Source organism: Apodemus sylvaticus, chromosome 21, assembly GCF_947179515.1.
Source record: "Apodemus sylvaticus chromosome 21, mApoSyl1.1, whole genome shotgun sequence".
Lineage (NCBI taxonomy): Eukaryota > Metazoa > Chordata > Mammalia > Rodentia > Muridae > Apodemus > Apodemus sylvaticus.
In genome coordinates, this window is record NC_067492.1 from 23,634,406 (window position 1) to 23,658,879 (window position 24,474).

General features: G+C 46.9%; 1 protein-coding gene across 2 annotated transcripts; it reads right to left on the reverse strand.

Moving 5' to 3' along the window:
* Window positions 1-39: 39 nt before the first annotated feature.
* Window positions 40-23,722, reverse strand: Pskh1 (protein serine kinase H1). 2 transcript variants are annotated; one of them, XM_052167138.1, is made up of 3 exons: window positions 23,601-23,722; window positions 13,922-14,948; window positions 40-2,253 (listed from the first exon to the last, which is right to left on the reverse strand). In XM_052167138.1, the coding sequence occupies exons 2-3, from the start codon at window positions 14,876-14,878 to the stop codon at window positions 1,936-1,938; spliced, it is 1,275 nt and encodes a 424-aa protein (XP_052023098.1). In that variant the 5' UTR covers window positions 14,879-14,948; window positions 23,601-23,722; the 3' UTR covers window positions 40-1,935. The 2 variants fall into 2 exon arrangements, with proteins under 2 accessions (XP_052023098.1, XP_052023097.1); XM_052167137.1 differs by lacking the exon at window positions 23,601-23,722 and adding an exon at window positions 21,944-22,025.
* Between the last annotated feature and the right edge of the window lie 752 nt (window positions 23,723-24,474).

The window sequence follows — 24,474 nt, forward strand, 5'->3', positions numbered from 1 at the left end:
CTCTTTTTGAACAATCCACTAGTCCCATGGCACAGTCAGTGTGGTCAGAAAAAATGCAAGCCTTCCCGAGGGAGGGCAGCATGTTTATTGGATACAGAAGATACAGAGTACAGGAAATAAATAACTGCACATTCTCCATCTGTGGTCCGTGGCACGAAGGCCTGGTGGACCTATCAAAGGCCCAAGACACTAAACTCCCTCTGTCTTATCCTCACAACCAGACCTACTTTGGACAAGAAAGAAAATAAATCCCCAGTGGTTCACACCCCCAGATTCCTGGGGGACTGGCAGGTGGGGGACTCAGGCCGTGAGGCTTCTGCTCTCCGCCGCCTCCTGTCCAGGGGAGGGGTGTGCAGAGAGCATAGATAAGGCACAGCTGACTTGGCACAGAGTGGTCTCTGGTTTGGTTTCCCAGTGGAGGTGGCATATGTAGAAAAGAGTGCCTCTCCTGAGGCTGCCTCCTGAGAGGGGCTGAGTGCAGCTAGACTCTAACTCAGCCTGGCCCGTCCTATCCACTGAAAGCAGCTACAGAGGGAGGGAAGTTGTTTTCCAGCCTAACGTGGTAGTGGTAGGGGAGACCATGGCGGCTATAGAGACTGCTGTGGCTCAGTCCTCTGAGAAAGCTGCCCCACCCCTGCCCTACCTCCCAGACGGGCTCCCTCCAGCCTGAGACTCAGGGGGGCCAGCTTGGAAAGTTAATGCTATGAAAATAAACGGGCACAGGGCAAACAGGACAAGGCCAGCTCTTACAGCAAGGTCAGCACCCAAGGCACCCAGGGTTCAGAGGCAGGTAACACAGTACGGCTAAGTTCCAGGGTGAGGTCTGTAGACACTGAGCAGAAGGGAGATGAACAACCCAGGACTCTCCCCCAATTCAGCAACTCCTTTCTTTCCTCTTCCCATTGGAGGGCTGTGGGTTTGCAAGGTTGTGCACCAATCACCACGCCCTCCCCTGGCCACCTATACGCAGAGCAGACACTAGGTGGCACAATGGAGCTATAAAGGAGGGCCTGGCAGCTCCAGCAGGGAAGCAGCAAGAGCACAATAAACAAGGACAGAACAAAGGCGAATGAGGAAGTTCTGAGGAGAACCTTCTTCAGGCACATCCATCCCCCAGGTAGCAGCAGTGGAACTCCCTTTGACCCCTCACTGTTGGGAAGGAGGCAGCTGGGGAATGAAATGGCATCCAAGTAGGAGAGACAGACAACAGTGGGCTCTGCAAAGGCACTGAGGGTGGTAGACAGGATCCCTCTCAGAGAGAGGCTGGAGCCTGAGGTTAAGGCCCATGCCACAGACTCTACAGCCAGAGGTCCTGGCAAGTCTGGGGACTAGAAGGGGTCCCCGGTGGCACCATGAAGAAAGATAGATGTTGGCTGGGGGAAACAGTTGCTGGAAACTAACTGTAGCTAAAGGACTAATGAGGCAATTTAGCTGTGGCACAAGCCGAACCTCCCACTGGAGCGAATGCTTAAGGATTAGCATGGCAGAGAATGTGGGAGCTATACCAATGCTCTGTGGAGGAATGGGGGTTATAAAAGTAATGGTTTAAGAGTCCTGAGCCCTAGGACCATTTCTACCCAACACAGTAGCCTCTCTTGGTCCAAGAAAGTGGCAGAAATTAAGAAGATCAGTGGGGACTCAGTCCTGCACCCTTTTCCAACTCAAACAGAGCAGCTGCCTACCAGGCTCCCAGTTCACATGGCCCTGGGCCACCGTTCTATCATAACAGGCCCGGGCCCACGACAGGAGGTAGGGGCTACTAAAGGTATAGAGGAACTGGGCCCAGACATGTCTACATACTGCTGGGCATGAGGTCTAGCTATAGAGAAGGCATTAGACCCAGATGACATGGCAGAAAGTGTCCAGATGAGACAGTGTGTCCATGTCACAGCTGTGTGACACATGTCACAGTGTGTCCACATCACAGCTGGTAGCTCAGCCGTTGTACTGCTGTTGATAGCGTAGGTTAAGCTCCCGCAGTTCGCGCTCCCGAACTCGACGTGATTTGTTGGAGCGCGTGGAGCGGCTGGAACGTGTGGACTGGGAAGATTTGGTGCTCTGGCAGCGAGAAGAAGCACGCTTGAGAAGATTCTGGGAGATGGATCGGTGCAGATTCTTCATGGATGAAGAGGCTGCCATGCTCACTACCCATGGGTGTCTGAGGGCCTGCAGTGCAGTCATCCGGGCTCCAGGGTCCACGGTCAGCAGGCGGTCAATGAAGTCCTTAGCCAGATTAGATACGCTAGGCCAGGGCTAAAAACCAAGGACAAGCATTAGTGTGAGAGGACCCAGCACTGCCCTCCCTCTGGATGATGCCCACACCACAGAATTAGGATCCACCCAGCATCTGTGCCCTGTCGAGAGGCAGTACCCGCACCTCTCCTCTCCTCTCCCCTCCCCTCCTTTCCTCTCCCCTCTTCCCTCCTTTCCTCTCCTCTCCCCTCCCCTCCTTTCCTCTTCTCTCCCCTCCCCTCCCCTCCTTTCCTCTCCTTTCCCCTTCCCTCCCCTCCTTTCCTCTCCTCCTCTCCCCTTCCCTCCCCTCCTTTCCTCTCCCCTCCTATCTCCTCTCCTCTCCTCTTTTCCCCTCCCCTCCCCTTTCCTCGCCTGCAACATCCTGAAACTCCTTTCCCTTTCCACCAATGCTGACTCACGTTACTAAGCAGGTAGTGCTTGAAGCTTGGTAAGGAGTGTGGCAAGAAGGAAAAGGACCTGTCGTCTATCCTAGGGAGGAAATTTAAGTGTTCCATACCCAAAGCCTGGCTAAAGAAGATGGCCCCTCACCAGACCCCTAACCTATCCTAGAGAGCTGTTTGTTTGTTTTTTGTTGTTTTGATTTTTGAAACAGGGTTTCTTTGTATAGAGCCCTGACTGGCCTAGAACTTAATATGTAGACCAGGCTAGACCGAACTAGTGCTGGGATAAAAGGCATGCATCACCATACCTAGATAGGAGATTTTTTAAAAGAACACTTATATGCGTGTGTACCCCGTGTATACAGGAGCCATCCAATGGAAGACAGACGGAGCTGGAGTCACAGGCAGCGGTGAGCTCTTCTGTGAGTACTGAAAACGGAGCCTAGGTACTTTGTGAGAACAGTTCTTAACTGTTCACCCAGATTTCTGGAGACTGTCCCAAGCTTTCTCAGCATGTCTAAGCTCCAACAACCATCTGTCTGTACCAGGCCAAACAGAGGGGAATGCTTTAGCCTTACTGAGAGTGTCTCACCCTCGAATGTCCAAGAAATCCTTGCCTCAGCCTGAGTCTCCTGGCCACCAAGGGAAAATAATATTTAATATTTTTCAGTCTGGTGATGGGTAGTATAATGGGTATTCCCGGTTGTCAACTTGACTGCATCTGGCATAAACTACAATCCAGAATTGGAGGGCTCACCTGTGATCCAGATGTTAAGGCTGAAGACCCAAGTTTCTAACCTGGATCTTGGCATGGAGATCTGGAGGCATAGGGGCTATGAAAAGCTTAGGCCCAGGCAAGGTAGTACATGCCTTTAATCCCAGGAGACTAAAGCAAGGAGAGCTCTGAGTTCAAGGTCAGCCTGAGACAAAATAAGTCCCAGATCCAGGCATGGTGGTTCACACCTTTTATCTGGGCCACGCTTTCTGCTGGAGACCTACATAAGGACGTTGGAAGAAGGAAGGTTGCTCTTCCTTGCCTGCTTGCATTTACTTGTCAGCACATCTGTTGGAATCTACTTCTACAGAAGACCAGCAGAAACAACTAGCCTTGTAGGACTGAGCAACTACTAGATTCTTGGACTTCCCATCCACAGCTGCCCATTGTTGGGGAGTTGGACTACAGACTGTAAGTCATCATAATAAATTCCTTTAATATAGAGAGACATTCCATAAGTTCTGTGACTCTAGAGAACCCTGACTAAAACAGGTAGGGACTTCTGGGACCAGCTAGAGATAACAACTCTGTGTCGTTGCTGCCTTGCGGGGTGTCTATGGTAACTAAGAAACATACCACAGACAGCTTCTTGGAAGAAGGCAGACCAGGGGACTCCAAATACCGGCTGCATGATTCTGACTCTGTCCCTTATTTGATTCTGGACAGAGGAGCAAGTCCTAAGTCAGGCATTTTGATACACACATTAGATCCCAGCGCTTCAGCCGAGTGTGGTGTTGAACACCTTCAATCCCAGCATCAGGAGGCAGAGGCAAGTGAATCTCTGAGTTTGAGACCAGCTTGCTCTACAGAGGAGTTCAGGACAGCCAGGACTATACAGAGAAACCTTGTCTTGAAAAATTAACAATAATAATGATGGTAACAAAAGATTATAATATTTGGTAGGTGGAGACAGGAGATCAAGAGTTCAAAGCCACCTTGTACTTCATAGACATTTTGAAGCCAGTGTAGGCCTCTTGAGATTCTAGCTCAAACACCTTCCTCCAAGCAAAAGAGTAGCAGTTTCTCTGCAGATGGAACACTGGTAAAGCTGGCTTCACAAGCTAGAAACCTGAACATGGACGAACTGGAGGCTTCCTCACTCAGTTAAAACCATGGACTCCTGCAGCTTGGAACCTGTTTGGTACAATCTCAGACAGGCCTCTCTCACCAGACCTCACAGTGAGCGTAAACATCTCCATCTCCAGAGCAGCAGAGGCAAGCTCCAGGCATGAACCCCTGCTGCTCGTCAGGCAGTCGGCCTGTTAGTGCTAAACCAAGCCAGATTGATCCACCCTTCCCACCCCCCAGACTCTCGCCTTATCAATTACTGTGTTCGTGCCACTGTGTACAGAATGCCAATGAACTCATTTATCTGAGGGCCAGCACAGCTCTCTGGAAGGCCCCCAGCACTCCCCATCTTTGAAGAGCTGGGAGCAAGCTATGCTTGTAGTGCTTCCCAAGCCAATGTGACTCAAGCCATACCGTGGTGTGTTAGAAAAGACTGCAGTTGGAAGTCAAGCAGGCTGCACACAGTGAGGTGGATCTCACCCAACTTGCAGACAGTTAGGCAGGGGCTTGCGCTGACTTGCAGCTGAGCAGCCCCCACATCTTCCACAGTCCTACTTCTAGCCTCAAGTCTGATCCAGCACCTCACTAGAAAGGTCTGCCAGGCTATGACTGACTGGTCAGGAGGTATTTTGGACATGAGAAAAAGAAAAATGATTTAATAGCCATGTGCTTCGGTTTCCAAAGTTTTAACTGCTTTTTCTGGCTGAAGGACATAACTCTGACTTCAGTATATATCATTGGGATCAGACAAGGACATCTGTGGGCCTCAGGTGGCTGACAGATAGGACAGGTCCCAAGTAGCAGCTGGTTAGTCTCCCAGAGGTTTCTACCTGCATCTGGACTGAAACACAGGGCAGGGTGAGGGCTGCCTTTTTCCCTAGTACACAGGCTCCAGAGACCTTGTGATCTCTGAAGGCAGAGAGGACAACTGCAGGGAGTGGGAGGGACCACTCCCTAATCAACTTCTCCTCTTCACCCCCTACTTTTCTCCTGGCCAAAGCCCCCTGTGGACTCCAGATATCCCTTAGAGGGAGAGGCACCAATATAGAAAGGCATTCTGGTCCAGATGGGAGGACTTTTCTCTCTGTTCCTTCTACTTGAGTAGGAGAAGATAGCAAGAACAGTTCCAAAGGCTCCTGGTCTGCCTTTGAGCCTGAAGGTCTGGAAGGGGAATGAGGAACGGGGCACAGGGGTAAGGAAGCTGCTTCCTTTTGACAGCCAGTCCTGCTCATCTGCCTCACACTGCCTCTGGCAGCAGGCTGACCACTCTCAAGAAAGGCTAGAAGAGAATAAATGACTGAGGTCTTTTCTAGATGACAGTGGGGAGACAGATTAAAGTGTGGGGCTGTAAGCCAGGTGACCAAACCCACTTCTGCGTGTGGCCTACGGGACTCAGCATCCTCACTTTCCACATGAAGAGACCGAAGGAACATCATAATTCTAAGTCTCTCATCATTTTGAGAGTTCTGGATGGTAAGAACATGCTCCCATCTTTTTTAACTTCTTGACTACGTGCAAGGCATGGAGCCTAGGATGGAATATTCTAGCTGACCTGACCCATGAGGCTCCTTACACAGCCCATGACTTTGGGTTAAGAAGGCAGTTCCTCTCTAGAGCAGCCAGGGGAGGAACAAGCCTGGGCTTGCTACCATGACTCAGTTCTTCCTTTAGCTTTGTCTCAAAATGTATTTTTATATTTTCAGACCCAGTATTCCCACCCTCAAAGGCCTCCTTTCTGTACTTACGTGGGCCCAAATGAAAGCAGTAGAAAAGGGCACGGAAGAAATTCTGAGAAATAGAGCTTTGGTTCACTCAGGAGAGCAGAACTCTCATTGTAACAATAAGGACAACACACTTAGAAGCTACCCCAAGGTTATGATTTAAAAAATATATATAGCAAAATATAGCAATTGGACAGTGGTGGGCCCAGCAAAGCCTCTGATCCCTCCCACACTGAGACTCCTCAGAGGCTAGAGAAGGAGTGAGGAATACAGAAGAGAATTTGAAAGGACAGTCTGAAGACAGAAAGAAAAAGATGAGAACAGAGGATTTTAAGGAGTTTGTTTGTTGAGACACGGTCTCATAAGGCCAGCCTCGGCTTTGCGAGCGTTGGGCCTCTAAGAGTGGACCGCCATGCCCTGATGGTCATTGCTTTGTTTTGAGACGTGGCTCTTTATGTGTTCCCCAGGTCCATTTCAAACCTCCTAGGCTCAAGTGACCCCACCACTTAACCACCTTCAGCCGGATTTGGTAGGCAGAAAGTAGAGCTTCAAGCATACTAGGCAAGTGGTGCATCTACAGTCCTGAAGTTTGTGTTTGATCTTGGTCCAGCGGTTCTTAACCTGTGGGTTGATACCCTTGTATGTAGGTAGGGTGGGGTGAGAGGGGTGTCATATAACAGATATCCTGAATATCACACATTTACATTGTGATTTATAACAGTAGAGAAATTACAGTTATAAAGTAGCAATAAATAATTTTATGGCTGGGGGGTCACCACAACATGAGGAACTGTACTAAAGTATCACAGCACCAGGAATCAGAACTGAGAACCACTGTCTTGACTAAAAGGTTAAGAAACAATTGGAGTTTTAAAAAGATAGATCTCAGCTACCCAGATGACTGGATCAAAGAGTTTGGATTAGCCTGACAACATAAAGACCAATGTCTCAAATTTTCTTTCTTAGACAGGGTTTCTCTGTATAGCCCTGGCTGTTCTGGAACTCACTCTGTAGACCAGGCTGGCCTCGAACTCAGAAATCCGCCTGCCTCTGCCTTCCAAAGTGCCACCACAGCCTGGCCTCAAAATTTATTTCTAAAAACGAAATTTAATTGAATAGGGGTAAAGAGTAAGCAAGTTGCTTAGTGATAGAGTTCTTGCTTATCACTGTACAAGGCCCAGAATTCAATTCTGAGCATCAAAATAGAGAGGGCGAGAAAAGGGGGAAAGAGAGTGAGAGAAGAAGGAGAGAATGACTCATGAGAATAAACCACGATCTTGTGCTCTCACATATTCCTTCTAAGAGTTCATGAAGTGAAGGGAGACAGGGAAGAAGATAGAGACAGAAAAGGGTTTATCCTAAGCGCCCAGAAGGATGGCACCCTATGCCGGCTGACCAAGCACTGCCTATTTTAACAATGTCAATGTCCTGGAGCAGCCCCAGAGGGTTCTGGATCCAGATGAATGCTATAAAATTATCTCTTTTATGTCCATTCAAGGATTCTGCCTAAACCAAGCAGTATTCAGAGCCTGAGCTAGCTTTCTTTCCCATATTTCTTTAAACAAACAACATTTTCCCATCTAAAACAAACTTTTAGATGTATCCTACACTGGCTTCAAACTCACTTTGTAGCTAAGGATGACCTTGAACTCCTGATCCTCCTGCTTCCCCCGCCCCCTTCAAGGCATACCCAACTCCAGATGTATGCAGTACTGAGGATTAAACCCAGGGCCTCAGGTGTGCTAGGGAAGTACTCTACCAAGTAAGATGTATTTCTGGTCCCCTATTTTAACTTTGAAGTGGTATGGAGCCTCAGTGGCTATTCACAGATGTGCTCTCTGTCTTCAGAGGTCCATGTCCCTAGAGCCCTAGGCTTAGCAGCCTTTAGTTAAGGCCAGTACTTGTCAACACTGAATAGCATGGTAAGTTAATAAATGATAGCAACTCAACTTTCTGCTCAAGTGAGGTGGACCCCACTGGACCAGAGTCCCATCTAGTGTACCATCTAGTGTACTGGGACACCAAGGAAGCAAGGCATTCCAGGCAGATAGAAAAGTGGCCTTATGAGATGGAGAAACTGGGTGAGGAGGTCACCAAATCATCCATTCCATAGAGAATTGGCACCTATCTTAGTTGAGGCAGAGGGACGGTGTGAGACCATGTATGATCTCAAGAAGTCAGAATGTGGAAGAGATAACATCCTGGCAGCTCCCACAACTAGGGATCCTGGAAGCAACTGAGCCTTTGATAAGGAGGAACTATCCAGGTGACGTCAGAGTGGAAAGATGAGAGGGAGGGGACCATTTGTGCACAGGGAATGATTGAGCACAACTATACTATTCCCTTTAGTTAGAGGGCCTCTAAGGGCTGAAAGTGGAAAATGGCAGAGATGGAAAGTAAGTCTGGCCAAGGTGACAGGCTGGTGAAAGTGTCTGGAGCAATGTCTTTCTATAGGAAGGGCTAAATGCAGCAGTGTTAGGAACGGCAGGTGCTTCTAGTACCATGGGGAAGGTACCGCTCTCTGGGGAGTGTGTAACCAGAGCAGCAGCAACAGAAGAATGCTTAAAAGACTAGATTCTGGGAGCCTGAAGCCCATGAGATGGCACAGGATGGGGCTCTCCTCTTCCTTTGGAGCCTGCCCCCCCCCCCGTCCCATCACAGAAAAAACAGTCACTATCTCCCCTAAAAAGAAGATTCCAACCAAGGATAGGTCTCCAGCCACTGAGAATCCACTGCCCATCAGTGACACTTGTTGCTAGGTATTAAGGAAGGCCTGTCTGAGGGTGACATTCTGGTTTGTTTATGCTTAATATATGTGTGGTACCCAAAACTGAGGTACAGACCAATGTAGTCCAGACCCCTTGGAAGAGAAGACTGAGTCACATTCATCTCTTCATTCATTCTGCCATCCCAAGTTCTCCAAGCCCTGGTGTAACTGATTTGTATCTGCTTGTAATGGCAGCTAGCGATTTGGGGAAACCACCCCACAACCCCGAGTGCAAGAGCTATGAGAAACAGAAGCAAGGAAGAAAGGGTGAGGTGAGGGGTGTCCAGTCAAGTCTGACTTTGGAAACTCTTCTTCCTATAAGGTGAGCAGAGCTAAATGGTTCTAGTCCAATCACTGCTCCTCAATAACTCTTGGCCCCAGGTGGCTGGCTGGCTGGCCTGCAGCCCAGAGGCCCGTCCCTGGACGGCCATCTCCGACCGTCCCATGTTTCCCAGGCAGAAGGAGGGGAGATTTCTTCTCCCACGAGTTCTGCCACCTGCTCAGAGGCTTTATGAGTGAGCCTCTGCCCAAGCCCCCATTCCTGGTGTCTTCACACAGGCTTGGCCTTGGCTCAGAATGCCTGAGTGGAGGAGGATGGCCAGTCAGGCTTCTGAATTCAAAAGACAGCAGAGCCATGATGGCACCATCCTTCTGCCATCTACTCAAGAGGCTTCTTATACATTCTGCCTCTAGGAATAGAACCCTTGACAAAAGCAATGACATCAGGCGACAACTGTCACATTTCTTGTCAAGTGAAACACCCAACAGCACTTCAGCATGAATCTACGGATGGATGACTCACATCCTGTGCTCACTCCTTTGAAAGCAGCTCCTCCAGCCTCTAAAGGTCTCCTGTAAGAGGAAGCTCACTTCTGGGGGTGCTTATATCTTCTCTTGCCTGCATACAAGCCTTCCTTGCCCCTTAGTAACATGTTCCCTATCACGTCCAAACTGCCTTCACTTCCAAACTCCAGCACCTCTAAACAGACTAAATTTCAGATTTCTCTTTGCAATATTACCTCCCCCTGCATTTCCTCTTCTTCCAGTGTCCTGCATTTACTCTGTGTGAAGAGCAGATTTGCTCTTGGCATTCCATGAAACCTTCTGTCTGTGCCCGCAGACAGCTCTGATCTTAGTCTCTTAAGCACACAACCACTAAGCCCTCTGCTTCACCGTGCCTGGAAGTAGTTGCATGTGGGCCCTTTCCCAGGGCATCACCAGTGACCACTTGTGTTTCCCTTAGGAGAAACCAGAGGAACATTCCTTCCAGTCATCACAATGCTCCAGTTCAACCCAACAAATGTTGAGATAGGTAAGACAGGACTGTAGGAAGTCTATGGGTGGACACACACACACACACAGAGTCACGTAGGATTTTACAGATCAGTCCACACACAGCATTACAAGGATGAACTGAAACACTTATCAACATCCTGAGGCGTATGTTGAAGAGCAGACTATAGTGCCTGAAGCCAATCCTAGGTCTACTGGCCTAATTAGCTGTGAAACCATTGGCAAGCTACTGAGCCACACTAGTCTCAGTTTCCCCATGTATAAAATGGATGGAGACTGGGGATGCTAGATGTAGCACATCCAGTTCAATGCCTTGTATCTGGTACACTCCACACAGTGGCAGTGGTCAACATTATTTCTAAAGAAAATCAACCTTTGAATTGGACCTTTCACAGCTAATAAATTTCTAAAGTCAACACCAAGAATAAATGGATTTTTTTTGTTTTGTTTTTTTATTGAGCAAAACCTTACTGTAGCAAACTGACTGTAGCAAACATGTGAGACCTGTCGCACATACCAGTGGGGTATGTGCCTGAGCTTGGATTGGACTTTGGACTGAAGTATCAAAATGGCAGAACTGTGGACCACTACTACCACAGGGTCCAATCAGGTGAGGGCAGAAGCTTTCGTACTCTCTGGGGTATAGAGGATGGTCCAGAAGCCCCTCTTGATCTGCCCTCAAAGCCAACGCTCCTCCTGCAGAGAGCTAGGTTCAGCACTTTCCTAACCATGTGGTACCAGTACCTAGAATCCATGATCTGCTTCAAACAAGCTCATGAGCCAATGGCTCTTTGAACACCACCCAATTAATCAGCCATCTGCTCTAACACTTCCTGCTGCATTTGTCCTGACTGGAAGCTGGGGATATCCTTAGCAGCACAGTGTTCCCCAAAACAAGCCCTTAGCCTCTTTCACTTGTGCTCCATTCTCTCAAATAATGTTCTATTTACCCTGGAGCGCAGTCAGTTGGGTTCCCTTTTCTGAGTCTACCTCCTGCAGGAGCCTTCTGCTCACGTCCATCAGTCTCTCAGGCTGTGTGGAAAAATCCTGCAAGGAACAAGGGTACTACACAGGGCCCGGTATTCAGGAAACTAGAACAGATTTTCCTGTCTCTTATATTTTTCCCAGATATGTTTATGGGTAGGCAGTGACCAGTAGGGTAAAAAATAACTGGTAGCCTGGCAGAACTCTGATTTTGAGGCCAGCCTGGTTTACAGAGTAGGTTCCAGGACAGGACAGCCAGGGCTACAAGGGTATGGGGGGAAAATTACAGGCCTCCAGCACAGAGGACTAAATCTAGTAAAGAAGCCACCTGCCCCAGGCAACACCCAGACAAATCATTTTTAGGTGGCCCATTACTGTCATAAAAGTACCTTTAAAAGAACAGCTTAAGGGGAGCTGGAGAGATGGCCCAGTGGTTAAGAGCACTGCCTATTCTTCTAGAGGACCAGAATTTAATTCCCAGCACCCACATGCAGAGTAATATGACCAGGTTCTGCCAGGGATTTATCTCTGAACTGGGAACTGATGCATTCCAACTAGAGGTTAGTGGAGGCAAAGACTGGGTAATGCCCAGCTCCTACACTCACACTGATGGCCCAGACTATGGTCCATGACTCCAGCAGAACAGAGCACAGAATCTCTGGCTCTAGCTAGTCTTTGATTACAGTAGAATCAGGAACCTGAGTCCATTCCCAATTCCACTCATTTGTTGTTCTCCCCAGGCTCAGATATCAACAGCCAGTTAAGTAAGACTGCAAACTCCAATTAGATAAACTGCTTGATCAACAATTGCCAGAATCAGAAATTCTTGGGTGTACTTATAGATTTTGCAAGTCTTTCCACTTGGGAAACACATTCTCTCTCTCCCACTGTCCTCTAGTTGAGCTCCATACTGCTCTGGCATCTGGTGGGACCCTCTACAGCTTGGCACTATACAAAGCTGGGAATATGAACAGCCTTCCAACTTTCAGACATTCATACTCTAAAGTATCAGTTTCAGCTATAACCTTACATAGACCCTGAGCCTCCTCTCCAGACCACAGGACTTTCTAAGTTCCTCTGTAGGAGTCTCGGGCATCCTGTGGCATCCACACTCTTGTTTAGTACTAGCCTACCACAGATATGTGAGAATCAACTTTTTTGAATCACATAACCATTCACGTAAAATATACAAATGACAAGAGACCAAGCATGAGCTTTCCATGGTGTTGATCACCCTGTGGAATGGGTCAGGTTCTGTAATAGTCTTTTACTTCAGAGCCCATACAGCAACAAGTTATCATCTCATAAACGGTACAAAAGTTACCCTCCCCAGTGCCTGTGACAGAGATGCCTAGAAGGCTTCTGTCCTTAAATCATTGCCAACTTTGAAATGTGTGACCTGGGGACGCTCTCAGAAAAGGGCAGCCCCATTCCCGAGAAAGGATGTCTTTGACTAACCACACAACTTCCTATGCAAGCTAACAGGGAGGATGATGTGACATGAGATCCCGAGCCCTGAGACCAGGCAATCTGAGGCCCTTGGGTGACACTGACAGGGAACATGGTTCCAGGCCAGATGATGGAGACGAGAGGGCCTGGTCCGAATCCCTGGGAAGAAACCAAGTCACAGAAGACAGTTGCTCACACTCACAGGGTCCCTTCCCTTCTGTGTAGGTTGCAAAAAAGGCAGAAATAGCAGCAGACAGTGGTGATGCACACCTGTAATCTCAGAATTCAGGAGGTGGGGCAGAAGGATCAGGAGTTCAAGGCCATCCCTGACTACACAGAGCTTCAGGTCAGTCTGGGCTACATGAGATGCTCTCCAAAACACAAAGCAAAGGTGCACTCAATCAAAAGATTTTTTTGTTTTGTTTTGTTTGTTTTTTGAGACAGTGTTTCTCTGTATAGCCCTGGCTGTCCTGTGTCCTGGAACTTACTCTTTAGACCAGGCTGGCCTTGAACTCAGGAAATCTGCCTGCCTCTACCACCCAAATGCTGGGAGGGATTAAAGGCGTGCACTACCACTGCCTGGCAAGAAATCTTTTTTTCATTTTTATTTTTATTTTTATTTTTATTTATTTTATTTTACTTTACTTTACTTTACTTTAACTTTACTTTACTTTACTTTACTTTATTTTATTTTTTCCCGGCTTTACTTTACTTTACTTTACTTTACTTTACTTTACTTTACTTTACTTTACTTTAACTTTACTTTACTTTACTTTACTTTATTTTATTTTATTTTATTTTATTTTATTTTATTTTATTTTATTTTATTTTATTTTATTTTATTTTATTTTATTTTATTTTTTCCCGGCAAGAAATCTCAAAAAAAAAGTTGTTTTGGTCACAGTGTCTGTTCACAGCTAAGACAAGCACTAACTAGCCTGGCACTTCCTATGTAGCCCAGGCTGTCCAGTCCATCCCTTGATGTACTTGTTCATTAGATTTACCTCTTAAGGGTCACTCCACCTTCCTCTACTTAACAACCTCGCACATAAGGTTTCTGCTCCACGGTCCCCACCTCAGGGCTGACATTTAGGAGAATGCAAACTGAGAAACTTTGCTAGTCTGTCACCTCTATGCTATCTGCCTGTCCCCCTGACCAGGAGCTTAAGGTTATACCTTCCCTCTGAGGGGTCTTCCTACCATCCCTGGAACAAGGGCAAGACAAACTCACCTCTCCCAAATAACTGTATTTGCCCCTGAGGATCTGCCGGTAGAGCCGGGTGCGGTTGTCATCCTCGAAGGGCATGGTGCCACTGAGCAGGATATAGGCAATGACACCCAGTGCCCACATATCCACGGAATTGGTGTAGGGTTTTCGAACCAGGACCTCAGGAGCAATGTACTCGGGTGTGCCACAAGTGGTCTTCATCAGGCAGTCGTCGCCTTTCTTTCGGGCGCTGGCCAGGCCAAAGTCAGTGATGATGATCTTGGAGTCAGTGCCCGGGTGGTAGTAAAGGAGATTCTCAGGCTTGAGGTCTCGGTGTGTAATGCCAAGGGCGTGAAGATAGCGGACACCATCTAGTACCATTTGCAGCACTCTTGTGGCATCCCGCTCAGTGAAAGAACCCTTGGCAATAATCCGGTCAAAGAGCTCACCGCCAGTAGCCAGCTCCATTACCATATATACGCGCTCCTGTGTCTCAAACACTTCGACCAGCTGGATGATGTTGGCGTGGCGCACCCGGCGCAGCACCCGGAGCTCGGACTCACACACCTCCCGCCCTTCTCGGTACTTGGTCTCAATCATCTTGATAGCATATGGCTGTCGGGTTGCCCGGTGCTCCACACGTACCACGCGGCTAAAGCTGCCTCGTCCAATTAGGGCCTTTATATCATACTTAGCTGTCACGCGTGGGTCAAATTTGGCCCTGTACTTTGCCACCTTGGCCCTGCGTGGTGGTTCTGAGGGAGGCTCTGTGTGGCCAGTAGTGGGAACACCAGGGCAGGGAGGTGCGTATTGACTGGTAGCTGGGAAGCCGGCCTTGGGAGGGCTGACACTGTCCACCTCTGTGATGAAGTGCTTGTATACATCATTCTTAGTGCCACTGAAGGGCTCCACTTTCTTGACCAGATCCAGCTGAACATCCTTGGGTGGCTCAGGAAGGACCTTGCTTGTCCCACAGCCCATCACTGACACGGGGGCATCCTCTCCAGCGAGGCTGGCAGGACCTGCTCTGTAGGCAGTGCCCCGTCTACACCTATGCAAACAGAAAAGATGCAAAGTCAGAATAGCCAGGGACACCCCTGAAGGACAATAGTCCTAGTCCCTTTTGTTGTTTTCTTGATAAATGTAGTCTAATTAAGAATGAAGTCAGAATAGGGCCAGGGGGATGAGTAAGAATGGGGTACATGATGTGAAACTCACAAAGAACCAATTAAAAAATAAAAAAACAATGACAACAACAAAGAATAAAGTCAGACATGATGGTGTATATCTGTAATTCTAGCACATTGAAGGCAGAGACATGAAGATCATGCAAGTTTGAGGCCAGTTTGATCCACATAACACCTTTTAGGTCATCCAAGGCTACATAATGAGGCTCTGTCCAAAGGGGTGCCGCATTTCACCTCTCAAGATGTTACAGTAGGGGATGGGAAGATGGCTCAGCAGTTTAAGAGCACTGGCTGCTCTTCCAGAGGACTCAAGTCTGACTCCTAGCACACATATGGTAGCTAACAACTGTCTGTAATTCCAGTCCCAGGGAATCTGGGATTGGTCTTCTAGCCTCCCATGGCACCAGGCACGCACGAGGTGCATAGATTTACATATAGGCAACACATCCACACACATAAAATTTTCAAGTGAAATAAAAATAAAAGCCGGGTGGTGGTGGTGGTGCACGCCTTTAATCCCAGCACTTGGGAGGCAGAGGCAGGTGGATTTCTGAGTTTGAGGCCAGCCTGGTCTACAGAGTGAATTCCAGGACAGCCAGGGCTACACAGAGGAACCCTGTCTCAAAAAACAAAACAAAACAAAAACAAAAAAGAAATAAAAATAAAAACAAAGTCAGGCAGTAGTGCCTTTAATCCCAGCACTCAGGAGGCAGAGACAGGTAGATCTCTGAGTTTGAGGTTAGCCTGGTCTACAGAGTAAGTTCTAGGAGCCAGGGCCACACAGAGAAACCCTGTCCAGGAAAACAAACAAACAAATTTTTAAAACAAATAAGAACAAAGACCTTAGAGTACAGAAGCAAGACATTGTAATTATTCCCACCTATGATTTCACATTTTAGGAGGTTGAGGCAAGAGGGTTATCATAAGTTCAAGATCAGATGAGGCTAGAGTGAGTTCCAAGACAGCTTAGGTTACAGAGACCCTATCTCAAAACAAAATAAAAGCAACTTCAATCTCATTGGAGGGTCTAGAAAAAAGCCCAGGTCTGATCTCACTGCATTAAATCTCATGCTGTTTCCCAAGCCTAGAGGGGTAAGCATGGTCACCAGACACGCTTATTTCCCCTCTAGTCATCCTGGGCCCTTCTATTGAAGTCTCATATTTCCTAAATGTTAACATCACCCCTTATTCTGGGGTCATCTCTTCTGCTGCAGAGTGTTAAAAACCTCTTCCAGCATCATCACCCATAGAACTCAGAAAGCTCCCAAAGATTCAAGAAAAGCAGGGCTCTGAGGGGTTCACAGAGATGAAAGAGGCATTCATGGGGCCTGCGTGGGCCTGTATGTTATGGCTGTTAGCTTTGTGTTTCTGGGAGATTCCAAAGAGTGGGCGTGGAGGTGTCTCTGACCCTTTAGCCTGCTCTTGGGACCCTTGTTCTCCTACCTGTTGCCTTGCCCAGCCCTTAGATAAGGGTTTGTACTTGGTCTTATTGTATCTTGTTAGGCTGTGTTTGGCTCATGTCCCTGAGAGGTCTGCTCTTTTCTGAAGGGAAACAGAAGAGTGGATTCAGGGATTGGGAAGGTTTAGAGTGGTGTGTGGGCTGGGAGGAGTTGAGGTAGGGGAAACCTATCAGGATGTATTGTATGAGAGAATTAAAAAAAATAAGGTAAAAGTGCCTGCATGTGTACATACACGTGCACCTGTGTGTGCACACACAGAGATATACAGAAAAGGAAAAAACAAAATCCATCAGATATAAAGGAAGACTTTGATGAGTACAGACTAAGACTTCAGATTTCACTTAGTATGCCAATGTGGTACTCAGCAGAATCAAGTTTATCCTTCCTTACATGAAAGAAAACAATTCATCTTCAGGGTTTGGAATTATCAAACTGCAAAGGTGGGTCTACATGGATTTACATATATGAAGTCTTCAAATTTTTAAATTTGTATTACATTTACTTACTTACTTACTTGCATATTTATTTATTTATTTGTGTGTGTGCGCGTGTGTGTGTGCGTGCGTGCGTGCGTGTGTGTGTGTGTGTGTGTGTGTGTGTGTATGTGTGTGTGTGTGTGTAAATAGATCAGAGTAATTTTACAGGAGTCAAGTATCTGTTACCATGTGGGTCCTGTGAGCTGAATTCAGGTCACTGGACCAGTCCTCCTAATTCAAAACATCTCATTTAAACAAAGACATTTAGAAAGTAGATTCCTAGCCAGGCATGGTGGCACATGCCTGTAATCCCAGGACTCCGGGAGGCAGAGGCAGAGGCAAGCAGATTTCTGAGTTAGAGGCCAGCCTGGTCTACAGAGTGAGTTCCAGGATATCCAGGGCTACACAGAGAAACCCTGTCTCGAAAAAAACAAAACAAAACAAAACAAAACAAAAAAAAACAAAAAAAGAAAGAAAATAGATTCCTTCTGATAGAGGACAAAGATTAGAACTGTGAATCAAAATTCTGCAGACTCATCTCTTCCTTCAGGAAAACAAATATATTAAAATCCAGGAAGAAGACCTTTCTTGGGCCAGCATTCCTGAAGCAGAGAACAGGTCTTTGGTTCCTGATCCTCAAGCCACATCTACCACTGCTGAGAGGGTGAGAGAGCATCAAACTGCAAGGATATCTAGCATGGGCCACTCAGGAGTCACTTCTACCTGGTGAGAAAGAGTAACTCTAGATTTACCAATCAATAATTAGCTATATCTAGCCAAACACGCTTGATAAGAAAACCTAAGGTTTATAAAGAAAAAGCCAGCTGGGCGGCGGTGGCACAAGTCTTTAATCCCAGCACTTGGGAGGCAGAGGCAGGTGGATTTCTGAGTTCGAGACCAGCCTAGTCTACAGAGTGAGTTCCAGGACAGCCAGGGCTGTACAGAGAAACCCTGTCTCGAAAACAACAACAACAACAAAAAGAAAAGAAAAGAAAAGAAAGAAAAAAGAAAGAAAGAAATTTCCCTTTAAATAAATTTAGCAGTAAGGCACCAATTTTTTATTTATTTGTTTATTCCAATTAGAAGGCTACTATCAATGTTCTACCAACTCAAATACAGATTGAAACTAGAAGAGAAGTGGATCCAGCTCTGAAAGCTAGCGGACACATGTAAGATCCGCCAGATGATCAAGACTGCTCCACATTCTAATCACATCTGTTTTGTTGAGACAGGGTCTCACTATGTAGCCCTGACTAGTCTAGAACTCACTATGTAGACAAGCCTAGCTTCAAACCCATAGAAATTCACTTGTCTCTACCTTTTGCATGCTCAGTTCCAATCATATATGCTGTATTAGTTAGGGTTTTACTGCTGTGAAGAGACACCATAACCAAGGCAACTTATAAAGGACAGTATTTAATTGGGGCTGGCTCACAGGTTCAGAGGTTCATTCTATTATCATCAAGGTGGGAACATGGCAGCATCCAGGCAGGCAAAGCATAGAAGCAGCTGAGAGTTCTACTTCTTGTTCTGAGGGCAAACAGAAGACTGGCTTCTAGGCAGCTATGGTATAGGTCTTAAAGCCCACACCCGAAGTGCACACCTACAAGGCCACACCTTCTAATAGAGCTACTCCCTGGGCCAAGCATATACAAACTCTCTCATCTGCTAACTTCTCTTCCCACGTTGTTAAGTGAAAATGAAGACATGGGGAAAATGGTGGCTGACAAATGCTTGGGAGGAACCTATTCCTCCAGCTTTCTTGTGTATGTGCCCAACTCAGTAGCCAGCACAGGTACTGAAGTAGATGGGATGAGTACAAGCCTCGGAGAAGACTCCCCTGAGGTCAGTTATACAGGTCACAAAGCTAACACAGAAATGATCTGATTCTCCAGGGTCTGCTCTACACCTTCAGATTCCAGACTGATACAAACCACTCCTTAGGGAAAGCCCAAGCATGCTGGACAGTGGCAGAGGGACACTACAGACATGACCAGCCAAGAGAGGCAGGGGACTTATCCAAAGCTACTCAAAGAGCGGGGGTCAATCATGGACTCCAATCTCCTGGTTCTCCATGCAAGGATCTTTTCATTGGACAGTAAAGGTTTCAGAAGTATCTGGGCCTAGCAGAACTTGACCTCATCAGGTCAAAGCCTGAACTGTTTCCTCACATCACTAAGGTCACCACCTTAGTCACTTAGTCAACATAGCTCTGCTGAGCCCTTTTCTCAAGAGCCTATGTTCAGAAACCCAAATACTAACTATAATATATCCTGCAGCTCACAACTTTATTTTTCTACAAGAGTCTTTCTTGCTATACATCCCTAATTGACCTTGAACTCACTATGTAGCCAGGGCTGGCCTCTAATTTGCAGCATCCTGCCAAAGCTTCTGAGTGCTGGGATTGCAGGAATCCACTGCCTCTCATTACACCACTGTGGCTCCTTGGTGAAGTCCTGGTGCTGGGCTCTCCCTGCCTCCTTTGGAACCTGACAAAGGGCAGAGTTCAGGAGGCATTCAGTCTGTCAACAATGAGAGAAACATGGTAGACACTCGGTTTCCTATTTGCTGTGAGTCAACAATGAAAGGTTCTGAGATACTTTGAAGACTTAGAAAGAAGCCACAACGGTGGCTCACCATCCTTGACAACAATGGTTTTAAAGGTTTTATTTGGGTTTTAAAGGTTACTTGAATCCCAAAGTAAGTCTGTCCACAAGCTTCTAGACCTAACACTATTTATCCCCATAAAAGGGAAAAGGCCAGGAGAAAAGAGCTAGCAACAGAGGCTGGTGTGTGAATCTCCCAATGGTGGAAAACAGACATTTCCCCCTCTCCAATATTACCCACCAACAATGTCCCCCACAGTAAAGCAAGAAAACCTTTAAACTTCTAATGATCCTGAACCAAGTAGTACATGCCTTTAATCCCTGCACTCAGGAGGCAGAGGCAGACGGATCTCTGAGTTTGAAGACAGATAGGGCCACACAGAGATATAAATAACCAGAAGATCCTGAGGCTGTGTTTTGGAAGGTAGTGATCTCAGGCATAGGTGACTGCTAAACTGCACTTCTCATCATTACAAGGCAAAACTACACAAGACAAAAATTCTGGTCCTCTTAGATAAATCTCTTGAACAGCAGCAGCTGCAGACAGAGCTGGAGTTTGTCTTTCTACAACATGGAGACTGACCCAGCAATTCCATTTCTAGAAACAACACTGCAAAACCACATTCACAAGGGTACAGATATCCGGAGAAAACTCATGGTACATTCATTGACACAATGAAAAATTAGGGGCTGTAAATACAACTTGTACCCAAGTTTTTACCTAGAATGCATGAGACTCTCTGGGCTCAAACCCAGCACAACAAGCACGGGGAACGGCTCAATCATAAATGATCTGCCCTACAAGCATGAGAGCCTGAGCTGATGTTTTTGTTTTGGACATAATCAAGAACTAACTCTACCACTGAGGTAGAACCCCAGCCATCTTTTTCACTTTTGATTTTGAGATGGGGGTGTTACTACTCATCCCCTAATAAATTAGCATCCTAAAGACCTTTAGGGGAATGGTCAACTGCATCTATCTGATGAGAAATGGCGTTATCAGAGCTCTCAGATACCCACAAGTGACCTTAAAGAAAACACAAAACACAGGGCATCGTCCTACACACAGCTCAATATGAAGAACAACTTTAAAAGACATTTTGCAAGCTGGGCGGTGGTGGCACATGCCTGTAATCCCAGCACTCTGGGAGGCAGAGGCAGGCAGATTTCTGATTCAAGGCCAGCGTGGTCGACAGAGTAAGTTCCAGGAAAAATAAAAAAAGACATTTTGCTAGGCAATAGTGGTGTGTGCCTTTGATCCCAGCACCCAAGAGACAGAGAGACAGGCAAGCTTTATGAGTTCAAGGTCAGCCTGGTCTACAGAGTGAGTTCTAGGACAGCCAGAAATACACAAAAAAACCTGCCTCAAAAAACTAAATGGGGTGGAGAGAAGAAAGAAAAAAAGAAAAACCAAAGGGGGAAAAATGATGACATTTTCTAGCTGGAATTAGTGGGAAAGGCCCATAATCCAAGCTACCCAGGAAGCTGAGGCAGGAGAATCCTAAGACCTGTCTTAGCTACAGAGTGAGTTCAAGAGCAGCTTGGGCAACATAGTAAACCCCCATCTCAAAATCAAAAGTGAGCGAGATGGCTGGGGTTCTACCTCAGTGATAGTGTTGGTTCTTGATTAGGTCCAAAACAAAAACATCAACCACAATGTGGCTGGAGAAAGCTTAGTGGGTGAAAACACCTGCTGCCAAGACTGACAAACTGATTCTCTCTAGAACCAACAAGAGATCCAACTCTCAGCTGGGCGGTGGTGCGCACGCCTGTAATCCCAGCACTCTGGGAGGCAGAGGCAGAGGCAGGCAGATTTCTGAGTTCGAGGCCAGCCTGGTCTACAGAGTGAGTTCCAGGACAGCCAGGGGTATACAGAGAAACCCTGTCTCGAAAAAAACAAATCCAAAAAACAAAAAAAAACAAAAACAAAAACAAAAAAAACAAAAAGAGAGAGAGATCCAACTCGCACAAATTGTCTCTGACCTACCTATTACTTATCTACACATGTGCTCATGTGCGCGTTCACACATACACACAGAGAGACAGAGACAGACAGACAGGGAAGTTTTCTGGGGCTAGGGGTTTACCTCAATAGTATATAACTGACATATATTTAGACCTTTCAAAGTCCAAGGTATGGACAATGTACCATAACAGGAGTCTACAAGGCCAGTAGCTTCCTGGGGCAATAACATAACTCTTCATCCAAGAAGTACAGTAATGTCACTAGCTTTTGCTTTCTTATTTTCAAGACAGTGTCTCACTCTGTAGCCCAGGCTAGACTGACTGGTGAGCTCACTATAGAAGCAGGACTGACCTCAAACTTAGAGCAATCCTCCTGTCGTAGCCTGTTAAATGCTGGAATTGCAGGTATGCACAATCATGCCTTGACTTCATCATTTATCACAATTTTCTGAAAAGGGGGCACAGGTCAGTTGTTAGAATGCAAAATGCCCAGGAACAATCACTGTACCAGGGGAGGAAGGAGACTTAAAAACAACTTTAAAAATCACAGGTTTCTAGCTCATATCTTGTTTCTTATTTTCGTTTTGTTTCACGAGACAGAATCTCACTCTGTGGTCCTGGCTGACTTGGTACTTGATATGCAGTCTGGGATCATCTCAAATCCATGGTAATCCTGCTCCTTCTGCTTCCCAAATGCTGGGGTTACAGCATTTAAGCTATCATACAACTTCTGAAATCAAATCATAAGCTGACTATGTAGCTAAATGAAAAGGGTTCAGACCCTGGGTTCAATTTCTATCAATAAGAGCAGAAAAATAAAGTGAAAACTTTTTTCCCCCAAGACAGCCTCTGGAACTCACTGTATCAGACTGCCCTTTATCTTTTGGGCATCCTCCTGCTTCTGTCTCAGGAGTGCAGTGATCACAGGCATGCACCACCACATCAGGTCTTTGGGGTACTTTGTTTTTGAGACAGGGTCTCATGTAGCCCAGGTCTGTCCTAAACATACTATGAAGCCTAAACTGGCCTTTACTGATCAGAAGTGTAGTACACCACATCTAGCTAAGAGTAAAACTCTTGAATTTGTATCTTGAAAAATTACTCTGAGATGTCACTGTTTGCTGTGATTATCTCAAGATGCTGGCCACGACAGATGTTTCCTAAGGCATAATCTGTATCTATTCAAAAAATCAGTGTCCCAATAGCTTTAACTAAACACTACTGCTGTGTGAACACAGGAGAGAGTTTTCCAAGGAAAAGACATCGGTGGTAGATTTAAAAGGAGACAGGTAAATTTCCTATACTGGCGAGTGAGGGTGGAAATGAACTGAAGTTTCACAAACCGAGAAAGCAGCTATCTGAACCTCGAGGGTATGAAACCAGAGCTAACAGGAGGCTCACATGCCTCAAAAGTACACTACATAAATGCAGCGCAGAAGTTCACTGTAGGGCTAGGTAGGCCACATCCAATTATGAAGAGCTTTGAATGCTACAAGATTTAGTTTTTCCCGACAGTGACCAAGGAGGCAATTTTAACTAGTGATTTTTCTGGTGCGAATTATACATGCAGCAATTTCAGAGGGCTGAGCGGGGCTCTCCTTGTAAGTATGACATGTTTGCCTTGCAAGCGACCCAGCTGAACTCTCTGGCCCTTTTTCCAGCCAGTACATGGAAGCGATTGATGGGCCCCGCAGGACCCCGGCGTTCAGTCGCAAGGGAAGGGTGTGGAGTAGGCGCCGCACACAAGGTTAGATCAACCTGACCAGCGCTGGACGCGGGACGGCTGGGCAGCAGACAGGCAGCTGACCAAGTCCATCGGGCCTAACGCGGCAGGAGCTTTCGAGGCCAAGCCCGGAGACCGCGGGTAGCCACAGCCCGGCCTGCTCCCCAGCCCACAGGCCCCAGTACACAGGGGCCGAGGGCTCGGAGTCCCGCCAGGCCCTGGCCGCGGCCGAACTGGCCGGCCCCTCACGCCGGTCAGGCCGAAGCCCCGAGCCGGAAGGCCTCACCTCGCGCGGGCGGCAGGCTCTCCCGAGTCTCGGCGGCTCAGCCCACCGTCTCCTAGCCCAGGCCACGGGCGCCGCCGCCATCCTCCCGCGTCAGCGTGGTGGCGTCATTACTGTGCGCGCCTGACGCCAAAACAAACTTGGGCGGCCAGGGGGCGAAGCAGAGGCGGAGCCTCCAGACAAGGACGCGGTGGGAGGTCTCTGAGTGCCTGCCAATCAACAACTTCGGGGCGGAGACAGGCTCTTGGTGAGGAGTGGGTTTGTTTGCGGCTCCGCACTGCTGGGGTGGGAAAAGTTCTGGAAAACGTAATGACTGAGGGAAATGGAAAAAAATGTCAAGATTCTAGAGATGAAGATGAAGGGGTTCTTGAAGGTGTGCCATCACGTCCGGGCTAATTTGTTTTTAATTTATCGATGCAAAAACAAATTTAAGTGAATCACGAGACTGGGGGGAAAAAAAAGATTGTTAAAAAAGCTGGGCTTGATGGCGCATGCGTTTAATCTCAATATTCAAGTAGGAGGATCTCTCAGCGCTGGTTCCAGGACAGTCAGGACTATACAGAGAAACCCATCTCAAAAATAAACAAAGATTCCTTTAAGAAAAGAAAAAAAATCTTTTGTCTGTTTTGCATGATAAAGCTTTAACAATATTTTATCTTTTTGGTTGTGTTTTCCTTTTTTGTTTTTTGTTTTTTTTTTTTTCGAGACAAAAAACAAAAAAGAAAAAAAGTAAAAGTTGTTTCAAAGTCTAGTATGTTTTGTTTGTTTGTTTGTTTGTTTGTTTTGGTTTTTTCGAGACAGGGTTTCTCTGTATAGCCCTGGCTGTCCTGGAACTCACTCTGTAGACCAGGCTGGCCTCGAACTCAGAAATCTGCCT

Bases quoted from the DNA above. Each gene is read 5' to 3' on its own strand.
- Pskh1 (XM_052167137.1), bottom strand. From the start codon at position 22,023: ATGAAGTCAAGGCATGATTGTGCATACCTGCAATTCCAGCATTTAACA. The intron at 14,949-21,943 runs GTCAGTCCTGCT...CTGTTTGCATAG, and splicing joins AGGATTGCTCTAAGTTTGAG to GTGTAGACGGGGCACTGCCT. The intron at 2,254-13,921 runs GTGAGTTTGTCT...CTTGGTTTTTAG, and splicing joins AATACAGTTATTTGGGAGAG to CCCTGGCCTAGCGTATCTAA.